Raw genomic sequence first — 10803 nt, forward strand, 5'->3', positions numbered from 1 at the left:
CACAGTGCAGAAAAGCGCCAAGTACATCTGCCTGGCAAACAAGGACTGCCCTGTGGACAAGAGGCGGCGGAACCGCTGCCAGTTCTGCCGCTTCCAGAAGTGCCTGGCTGTGGGCATGGTGAAGGAAGGTGGGTGGCAGGATGGGGCCCAGCAGGGCAGAGGTGGCCTGATAGGGTGGGGCAGGCAGGGTCCCCAGGCCTACAGTGGTGGGCATTTCTGGGTCTGATTTTCACCCCACCTCTAGGCCATGGGCCTGAGAGGGAAGGTGACGTCCACCTGCCTGGACCGTGATTGTGGTGGTAGGGGAGAGCCTTTTTAGGGTGCTGTGGTCTTAAGAACTGGTTCCTGGGTCCTGTGCTTCTTGGCATTGGAGTGTGTAGCATGGGCCAAAGGGTTCTTCCTCTGGTTCCCTCTTTGCTCATCCCTCCCCATTTCTCTGCAGTTGTCCGAACAGACAGCCTGAAGGGGCGGCGGGGCCGGCTACCTTCAAAACCCAAGCAGCCTCCAGATGCCTCCCCTGCCAATCTCCTCACCTCCCTTGTCCGAGCACACCTGGACTCGGGCCCCAGCATGGCGAAACTGGACTACTCCAAGGTGAAGCCCCACACACTCCGCCCTGCTCCTGCTCTGGGGAAGACCATTGCAAATGCATGCTAGGAAAGGCACACCCTCAGGCAACACATTGGAAAAAGAGGCACCCCCTGACCTGACCAGATGGAGAAATGCACCCCCGGTGGACAGCCACTTAGAATCGTGATCCTGCCAGATGCTGTGAGACATGCCTATAATCCCAGTGGTTTAGGTGGCTGAGGCAGGAGGATTGCAAGTTCAAGGCCAGTCAGCAAATTAGTGAGACCCTCAACTACTCAGTGACATATAGATTAAAAAGGACTTAGGGGTGTAGCTCAGTGGTGAAGCAACCCCTGAGTTTGGTCCCTAGTGCCAAAAAGAAAAGCAGCCCCAGCCCTGGAATGATGTGTAAGAGTGGGCAGCAAGTGAGTGCATGGGCCCAATCTGGGGCGTATTCCAAGCAGCTGACAGGGCTGCCTGTGGTGGCTGGCATGGGCCTGGCCTGCAGTACTTATCCCCCAGATCACCCTGCAGTTCCAGGAGCTGGTGCTGCCCCACTTTGGGAAGGAAGATGCTGGTGATGTGCAGCAGTTCTACGATCTTCTGTCGGGTTCCCTGGAGGTTATCCGCAAGTGGGCCGAGAAGATCCCTGGCTTTACTGAGCTATCTCCGGGTGACCAGGACCTGCTGCTGGAGTCAGCCTTCTTGGAGCTCTTCATCCTCCGCCTGGCCTACCGGTGAGCTGCCCACCCTCCTCCTGGCACCTTCTCAGCTACTTCTGTTCATAAACCTGACTGTTGGCACATCTTCCGCCAGGTCTAAGCCAGGTGAGGGGAAGCTCATCTTCTGCTCAGGCCTGGTGCTGCACCGACTCCAGTGTGCCCGCGGCTTTGGTGACTGGATTGACAGTATCCTGGCGTTCTCACGGTCCCTGCATAGCTTGGTAGTCGATATCCCTGCCTTTGCTTGCCTTTCTGCTCTTGTCCTCATCACTGGTAAGTGGCTGGCACCAAGCTGGGTCCATGGGGGTGGGTATTAGGGGGATGAATGGCCCTCAGGAGGCGCTGCCCCAACATTGGGCAGGATGGCATCTGGCACTTCCTGGGCTTCTATGTTGTCGCGTGCTCATACCCACCTGCAAAGTGGGGACTTCAGGAACTGGAGAGAAGCTTGGCTGCACCTGACTCCAATGCCCAGGACTGCCTTTGAATGACCTCGGATGGCCCAAGATAAGGCCACAGGTGCTGTGTATTTGGCCTAGGGTTTTGGTTTGTTTTAAAAGTCTCCCTGTCAGTGACATAGCACATAGAAAAGTACACATGATAAATTTTCATAAACCACACTTGTATAACCGGCACCTTGAACAAAGAGACAGAACATGGCTAGCACCCCAGAAGCCCTTCTGGTATCCTCTCCAATCAATAATTCCATTGGAGGTGGCCGCTGCTCTGACTTGTGGTGGCACAGCTTGGCTGCGCTTGTTGTGGACTTGAGGACGTGTAGTTAGGCAGGATGGGCTCAGGTGTTCAGTGGAGAGGTTTTCAGATCTATTTATTTTACAAAGCATCAGAATCTGCCTCCAGCCCTCTTTTCACTTATATTTCACAGGGGACCTAACTGTATGGAACACGGTCAGAGTTACTGTAGGCTGCAGAGGGAGGCAAGGTCTAAGGCCAGCTCTTCCTGGCGGTGGCCCCAGAACACTTCTGCTTGACTCCAGGGCTTCCCAGAACTGTTGGGGAAGAAAAATCATGACCAGACTACCTGGGTTAAGGTTTCAATCCATTTTTTGTGATCTAAGGCAAGTTATTCTAGCTCCTAGGCCTTGATTTCTTCCTTGGAATAGGAGGATAAGGAGCATCCTTCTGGAGGCTTCTGATGTGCCTTTAAGACAGGCTTCTGGGCTTCTAGGATCACAAGTTTGGGGCCAGCCTGGGCAAATTAGCAAGACCCTGCCTCAAAAAATAAACCAGGCACGATGATGCATGCCTGTGACTTAAGAGGCTTAGGCAGGAGGAGCTCAAGTTCAAGGCAAACCTCAGCAACTTAGCAAGACCCTGTCTCAAAATAAAAAGGGCTGAGGATGTGGCTCAATGGTTAAGTGCCCCTGGGTTCAATATCCAGTGCCAAAAAATAAATGATAAAAAGGGCTGGGAGTATACCTAAGTGGTAATGCACCCTTGAGTTCAATCCCCACTACTAGAGGAAAAAGGATAAGCTCCTGTGGGGACATGCTTTTGCAAAGTGCCAGAGGAGTTTGAGAGGAACAATTGTGGCCACAGTTGTGGCCGGCAGGAGGCTGGGAGGCTGGGTCTTCAGGGTATTTGGTCTTCAGCTGGGTGGTTAATCCTGTACCTTCCTTGCAGACCGGCATGGGCTACAGGAGCCACGGCGGGTAGAGGAGCTACAGAACCGCATTGCCAGCTGCCTAAAGGAGCACATGGCAGCCGTAGCCGGTGAGCCCCAGCCAGCCAGCTGCCTGTCACGTCTGCTGGGCAAATTACCCGAGTTGCGAACCCTGTGCACCCAGGGCCTACAGCGCATCTTCTACCTCAAGCTGGAGGACTTGGTGCCTCCTCCACCCATTGTTGACAAGATTTTTATGGACACACTGCCCTTCTGATTCCAACCCTGAACACGTGTGCACATGCGTGCTCTTATGCCACCCCACGTGCCTTTAGCCCACGGACCCCCTGAGCACCTCCATAGCCTGGGCTGAAGCTGCAGACTGACCACCTCCTCACCTGCTCCAGGAGGTCAGCAGAGAGCTCAAGCCCTGTGGGAGGGGGATGCATTCATGGGGGTGACCCCACTGTCTTATTCCCCAAGCCCAACCCTGGCCTTCATGTTTTTTGTAAGATAAACCGTTTTTAACACATGCCTCTGTGCTGTAAATAAGCTGAATGCTGCTGTAAATACAGGAAGGAAGAGGTTAAGATGGAGGTTGGGGGGAAGGGATGGGGCCCCCCTCTGCCTGGGCAAGCCTTTCCAACCTCCTTGGACTTGCCCTCTCTTCCCACCCTCCTTCCACATGTACATAAACTGTCACTTGAGGAAGAAGACAAATGACAGATTCTGACATTTATATTTGTGTATTTTTCCTGGATTTATAGTATGTGACTTTTCTGATTAATATATTTAATATATTGAATAAAAAATAGACATGTAGCTGAAATTGAGATGGTCTGTCTCTGACATCCACTACCTACACCCGCATAATTACCTAAGAGATAGGGTTGGCTCTGGATAAATCTAGATAAACTGAGGTCTCAGTTCACTTGTTTTTCAAAGGCAGATTGTATTGGCACCTGCTTTGTTTGGTGGTTATACAAAATACTTGGACTGGTTTCTAGCACAGGGGAGCCTCCACTAATCTCAGCTGGCTGGTTGATGGGCTGCAGCCGAGGCTGCCTAACCCAGGGATTAGAGCAGCAGTTCTAGCAATTGACCTGGCTTTTGGTGTCAGGACTGCCACAGTTCCTGACCTGGGGCAGATTATTCTGTTTTTTGTTGTTGTTGTTGTTGTTGTGTTTTGTTTTGTTTGTTTTATAGGGCTGGGTTTTAAACCCACGTCCTCCTGCATGTTAGGCAAGTACTGTGCCACTGAGTGACATCCCTAACCCTCTCTGATTCTTGGTTTCTACATCTGTGAAACAGAAAGAATAGACCCAGATGCATAGAGGTTTTAGGGTTAGAGGAGTGTTTGTTTAGTGTCTACATGGGCTGGGTAGAGGCGAGCCCCAAATGGTAATAGAATTTAAGCTTTGTTTCATCCTCATTCTCTACATTTCCCTTGACTCCCTGCCACTGCAGCAACAGGATCCACACAGCCAGTAGCCTTGGCCTTCTTGGCCCAAGTGCCCCCATGTAGGTTCTCCAGCCCCGCTCAGCTCCCAGTTGCTTTGTCTGCTGGCTTAAATGGCAGATGCCTGGGCTCTTTCCTCGGAGACTCAGGTTTGGTGATGGGCAGGACCTGTGAATCTACTTTTTAGCTATCACCCAGGTGCTTGTGATACAGGTAGTTGGTGTCACCTTTTTGAGAAACATGGACCTCATTGACAGCAACCTAAGGCCTAAGGTAGCTAGTCACCAGGCAGGACCCAGCTCCCTTCTCTGTGCTCAGTTTTCATCAAGCATCATCATTTCCTTCTTGGACCTGGTAGGATCCCCAAAGGCAGTGCTCTCACTCCATTCTTCACCACCCTTGTCCCAGGATCTGAGTCTCTACCTCCAGGGCCCCTGGGAACTGACTGGATGAGGGGCTGCTCCCACTATGTGGCAATTGGACAAAATAGGGCATTACTCTGGAGCAGGGGAGATGTGAGGGCCTTCCTCAGCTATCCAAGGACCCCCCAACCACACGCCTCCTTGGCTTCTGGAAACACAGTCTAACCTCAGACCTTTTGAAGCATCCATGTGTGGCTGGAGTAGAGAAGCCAGTCCCTGAGGGGGTGGCTGTGACCCTCACCAGATGTGAACTTCCAAGCATGTGTCCCTGGCTCCTGAGTGAGCTTTATCAGCAGAACAAGCACCTGCCAAGAGGTCATCAGGAAATGCGCCCCTTGGCCTGCCTCTACCTCCTCACTGCTGTCAGAGAAGCCTCTTCCTCAACCAAGGTCTGTTTCCCCATCTGTTTAGTAGGGAAGTGAGCCTGGCGTCAGCACTGTGATTAGGAGCAGAGCTTGCCGGAAAACCTCCCACAACTGTGGCAGGACGGAGTCCCTCTCACTTCAGGTCTCTCTCCATGTGTGAGGACAGGCTATGGCCTGGGAGGGACAAGGGAGAATCTTGGTCCCTGTAGTTTTCTAAGCCCCATTGTGATAATAGCTATCATGTATAATATCCACTACCAGCTGGGTCCTTTTCATGGAATATTTGTTATTTCTAGCCCTCACGACCACCTAGTGAGAAAAGCATGTGTTCCCATCTCACAGGTGGGAACACAGTAGTGTGGTCAAAAGCAAAGACTCTGGAGTTAGACCACCAGGGTTTAAATCTTGGCTCTGGGGCTGGGTGTGTGGCTCAGTGGTAGAGTACTTGCTTAGCAGGCACCTGCACTCGGCCTTGAGTTCAGTCCCCAGCACAGCAAAAACAAAAAGAAAAACAAAAACAATCAATTCTGGTTCCAGCTCTCACAAGCTGTAATATTAGGCAAGGTAATTAAAGTTACTTAACTTTTTTGTGCCTCAGTTATTTTTATCTATAAATCAGGGAGAAAAAAAAAAAAACCTTTCATAAAGTTGCCATAAAGTGAGTACACTTTAAAGTATTTCCAGTCAGGGATGGTGGTGCACACCCATAATCCCAGCAGCTTGGAAAGCTGAGGCAGGAGGATCCCAAGTTCAAAGCCAGCCTGAGCAATTTAATGAGGCCCTAAGCAACTTTGTGAGACCAGATCTTAGTATGAAAAATAAAAAAGGCTGGGATGTAGCTTAGTGGTAAAGTGCCCCTGGGTTCAATCCTCAGTACCAAAAAAAAAGTGTTTCAAATTGTGCCTGGCACATGATAAACACCAATAAATATTAGCTGTTGTTTTTTTTCCAAAAGAGTAATCTACTTTTGAGAAATGAAATGACTTTCCCAATTTCCCAAGGCAACTTGGCTTGTAAGTATCCAAGCTGGGTATACCAGCTACATGACCTCTTGGCCTTCTAGTCCAGGGCCACGCCAAGGAAAGAACCTCCAAGCTGGGTGTTTTGGTGCACACCTGTAATTCCAGGTACTAGGGAGGCTGAGGCAGGAGAACCTCACGTTTAGCAAGACCCTGTCTCAAAAGTAAAATAAGAGTAAGGGTGTAGCTCAGTGGTAGAGTCCCCATTACCACAAAAGAATCTCCTAGTGATGATGATTCTTTTCTAGGACTATGACATTTGGGGTGTAGGGCGTGTGGGGTGGGTTGGCTGATTCTCTAGTCCCACCCTGCCTCGCCTGCCCTGCCCAGGGCTGGACCCTGGAGGCAGCCCTTTCTTTCTCTCAGCAACTTCCAAGACCTGGCCTCCACATCTTGCTAGGGGCGAGGAGGGTGAACAAGGGGGCATTGAGGCTGGTGGGGCCTCACAATGGCCGCTCTGTCCCTGCTGGCCGGGGGCTGGGCCTGTTTCCGATGGGGACAATAGTCAAAAGGCAGTGACGCGACAGGGCCTGGAATCCCGGGCGGGATTTTCCAAGGCCTCAAAGCCTGCTGTTTGTCCTCACATGGAGACCCAGGAAGCCTGCCTCCCTGTCTTCCCCCACCCCACCCACCCATACTGGGCCCAGTGCCCAGAGGCCTTGACCTCCTCCCCAGCCCTGAGGTGCCACTGTGACTTGGGAAGGATGGTCTGAGGTCTAGGTTCTGAGGGGAGCTCTACACCTTAGGAGCTGTGCCCCATGGCCCTTCCCTGGGGCCTAGGGTAGAAAACACCTCATGCCTGGCTGAGCCACAGGCCTTGGTTATGGAGGGAAGTGGTAAAGGTTCACCTCCAGGAGGCAAGAAACTTCTGAAGGCCATAAGCAACCACACGACAGTCGAACTGTGCTGTCCACATGGTCCACTCTGTACCAGGCATGTTCAGCTGTTGGACAGCCGCCTCTATGGCTGCAGAGGGAAGCCCAAGAGACCTGTCAGAAGTGGGAGGCTGCCACCTGTTAACAGGACAGTGATCAATGAAGGCCTCCACAGCCATGAGGCAGTTGTGTTAGGATGTCAGAGTTCTGTCCTGGTGGAGGGCAATGCTGGGTGCACACGTATGAAGGCTGGGCCTGGGCCTGGGCCTCCCAGGGAGTTTGAACTTAGAAATCTGGGTGGGCCCCCTTCTCTCCCTCACTAGCCCCTGACTGCAGCAGAGACCCCAGAACCGTTGGATTCCTTGGAATATGAGGCTGAAGGGGTGAACCTCTGTCCATCCTGCTTCTAGTCCTGTCAGGACCTAACCTTGCAGCCCCACAGCTCAAATAGCAGCTGTTCTGAGCTAGTGCTCAAACTCAGGCTATGGGCTCTGCCTCCAGCCCTTCTCCACTCTCAGACTCTCAGGTGAAACTCTGCCCAGGTGCTTCCCTGGGCCCAGGCTAGGGGNCCCCCCCCCCCAGGGACAGATACACAGAAATTAAGCACAACCCCCACCCCAATTTGGCAAGACAAACACATAGACCTTCCAGGAGAACAAGAAATCAACTCTTCCCAGCACAGGACAGATCCCCAGCTCTCAGAACAGACAGTAGACACACACCCTGGCTGGTCCAGGACCAGAGGCTGCCTGATGAGGTTGGCAGGTCAGGGCCGGGAGGGGCCTCTTTCTCACGCTCTCTGCCACTTTCTCCACTTTCCCATCTGCCCAGGCATTTCCTCTGCCACGGAGAGTGGGGGCTGGGAGTGACATCCCAGAAAGGGTGGGTGGTAGAGAAGCCTTGCCTAGGATCCCAGGGGGCAGAGGTTAGAAGGAGACAGCCGGTCCTCCTCACCCCCACGGCCTGCCCTGAATGGAGGGTCAGCAGGCCGGGTGCCGGCTATCCAGGCAGGCTGGCCACCGTCAAGAGCCCCCCGCCTGACGTCAGTCTCACTCATTGTTGTTGCTGAGGCTTGAGTCACTCCCTATGACGCCACTGGGGTCAGCTCTGGAGCGGCTGGGGTGGCCTTCAGGGCCAGCTTCTTCGGGGCTCAGCTCTCCTCTGGGCACATCCCAGGATGAGGTGGGGCCATCCGAGGCCGTACTCACCAGGCAACGCCAGCTGCCTACTCCCAAGGTCTTGGGTTGGTCTTCAAGGTCCCTCCGCAGGCCTCTGCAGCAGGCATGGCTAAGAGCCCTGCTCAGTGGCCTGTCTGTCTAGCCGGCCGGGGGCCCAGGCTCTGACTGAGAAGTTGGCTTCCTCTCTTCTTGCCTTTTCTGCCTCAGAACCCCATGTCTCCCTCAGCCCTCAGCAAGATCTCTACTACAGCCTGGCTTTTCTCTTTCTCCAGAAGGACTTCCCAGAATAACCCCCTGCAGCTCCACTTCTTCCTGGAACCACCAACCCCCCTTCTCTGCCCATCTCCTCAGGTTGCCATCCTGTGTTCTCTGCAGTCGTCCTGGTTTTCTTTTGGTGCCTGGTTGCTTCCTAACTTGCACAGAGCAGGGCTTGGGACTCCTTCACTCCAACTATGCCATTTTCTCTTTCAGGTCACTGGTACCTCTGGGATGACACTAGCGATCCCCATAGAACCTCCTACCATTTTTCTCCCTACTTGTTAGCTTTTTTTGCCCAGTTGTACCTCCTGCTCCATCTCTCCTTTGTAAGACTAGGAGCTCTCAGAGGGCAAGAATTGTGACTTGTTAGTCGGTACAGTGGTGCACACCTGTAATCCCAGCAGCTTGGGAGACTGAGGCAGGAGGATTGTGAGTTCAAAGCCAGCTTTAGCAATTTAGTGAGGCCCTAAACAACTTAGCAAAATCCTGTTTCTAAATAAAAAGGGCTGGGGATGTGGCTCAGTGGCTAAGCACCCTTGGGTTCGATTGCTGGTACAGGAAAAAAAACAAAAACATTGTGACTTGTTCCCTTTGGCATGTGGACAGTTACATACATGAGGCATGAATGAATGAGTGAACAATTACACCTCAATCCTTATAGGTAAAGGTGTAGGAAGGGAGAATTCATGCTATGCCATCCCACTTTTTTGGTTAAGACCCTTTCCCTACTGGATTACTCAAATGACTATGGGACTGTAGATCTGAGTTGCATTGAGAATTTCCCTGGAAGAATTCAGAGTGGTAAGAGGAGGCAAGGCTAACTGGGAGATCAGAGAGGTGAGGGGACTTAGCCTCACCCTAGGGCAGGAAAGAAGGCTTCATGGGGAGGATGAGTTTTGGTGTAGGGGCAAGAGTGGTAAAGGCTGGTGGAATGAGGAAAGAGCAGCTGTGTGGCCTTGGTGAGTGTATTAGTCAGGGTTTAGAGACACCGAACCAATAGGACACATGGACACACCACAGGCACACACCAGAGTGGGGAGATAGAGGGATTTATTATAAGGAATTAGTTCATGCTGTTATGGAGGCTGATGAGTTCCAAGATCTAAAGTCAGCAACTGGAGAGCCAGAAGAGGTGAGGTAGTTTCAGTTTTAATGCCATCCGTCTTGAGACCCAGGTAGAGCCAGAAAGGACTGATGTCCCAGCCCGAAAGCAGTCAAGCAGAAGTTTTCCTTATGCATGAGAAGAGTGGAGGGTTTGTTCCATCAGGCCTTCGTCTGATTGGATGAGGTGGAGGCCACTTGCTTTACTTCGTCTGCCAATTCAAATGTTATCTCATAAGAAACACCCAGAATAATGTGTGACCAAATTGTGTGTTCCTGTCGCAGTCACATTGACACAAAAAATTAATCCTTGCAGCAAACTACTGTATATCACTGAACTCTAGTTTCATTATCTATAAACGGGGATTGGGGGTAGAATTGCATTTTTTTTTTTTTGGTACCGGGGATTGAACCCAGGGAGCTTACGCTGAGATACATCCCCAGCCCTTTTTATTTTTTATTTTGAGACAGAGTCTCACTAAGTTGCTTAGGGTCTTGCTAACTTGCTGAGACTGAACTTGCCACAGCCTCCCGAGTCCCCAGGATTGCAGGCGTGTGCTACTGCACCTGACTATCTGTCTTGAATGGTTTGGAGAAATCCACACAGTTGTGCCTGTGTTATGCTGTTGTGATGCCTAATAGGGCTCCATGATAATGATGATGATGACGCCAGTATACTGGTAGCAAAGGTCTTGAGATGGTGTGTGTGCGTGGGGTAGACGGAGGTCAGTTATCGCCATCTCTATTTGAGCTGGGGACCTACTCTGGGTTCACAAAATCTGATTATTCCAATGATTTAAGAAAATGGTGAAGAAAGCATGCAAACACACAGACGTACCTTTTCAAAATCCGGGGATGGCTCTGTGACCTTAAGGGTCCATGGAAAGAGAGACAGCCACAGGAATTCTTTATTCTTATATAAGGGACATGCAAGGGGAGGTTCCATGGAACATTCTATCCCCAAAAAGACAAAGCGGTAGGATTACAAAGGAGCAGGTGAGTGTAACTCAACCCCACCGGGTGATACCCACGCCTGGAGCCACACCTCATTATCTCAGCAGGCGTAAAAGTCCAATGTATTGCAGGGTGCAATAACTGTTCAGTACCCCTTTACTCAAACTTAAAGGTATGTACATAGCTCATGTCCAGAGCGGCTCCCGACAGTCAGTCACTCCCCTCATTCACTGGCAGGCTCTGGAGGTTAGGCCCT

At 51.7% G+C, this 10803-nt stretch overlaps 1 protein-coding gene across 12 annotated transcripts in view; it reads left to right on the forward strand.

The window, feature by feature from the left end:
• The window catches only part of Nr4a1 (nuclear receptor subfamily 4 group A member 1), a 22470-nt gene extending 18725 nt beyond the window's left edge, over nucleotides 1-3745 (forward strand). For 11 of the 12 annotated variants that reach the window (XM_048802761.1, XM_048802758.1, XM_048802763.1 and 8 more), the window contains 6 exons: nucleotides 1-128; nucleotides 443-594; nucleotides 1105-1307; nucleotides 1387-1565; nucleotides 2179-2371; nucleotides 2937-3745. The exon at nucleotides 1-128 is cut by the window's left edge and continues 2 nt beyond it. In XM_048802761.1, the coding sequence (XP_048658718.1) occupies nucleotides 1-128; nucleotides 443-594; nucleotides 1105-1307; nucleotides 1387-1565; nucleotides 2179-2371; nucleotides 2937-3030 (949 nt within the window). In that variant the 3' untranslated portion in view covers nucleotides 3031-3745. The remainder of the gene's footprint in view (nucleotides 129-442; nucleotides 595-1104; nucleotides 1308-1386; nucleotides 1566-2178; nucleotides 2372-2936) is intronic. The other variant, XM_015493385.2, reaches the window with a different exon arrangement.
• Nucleotides 3746-10803: the final 7058 nt, after the last annotated feature.

Source organism: Marmota marmota, unplaced genomic scaffold (genome assembly GCF_001458135.2).
Source record: "Marmota marmota marmota unplaced genomic scaffold, marMar, whole genome shotgun sequence".
In the NCBI taxonomy this organism is placed as follows: Eukaryota; Metazoa; Chordata; class Mammalia; order Rodentia; family Sciuridae; genus Marmota; species Marmota marmota.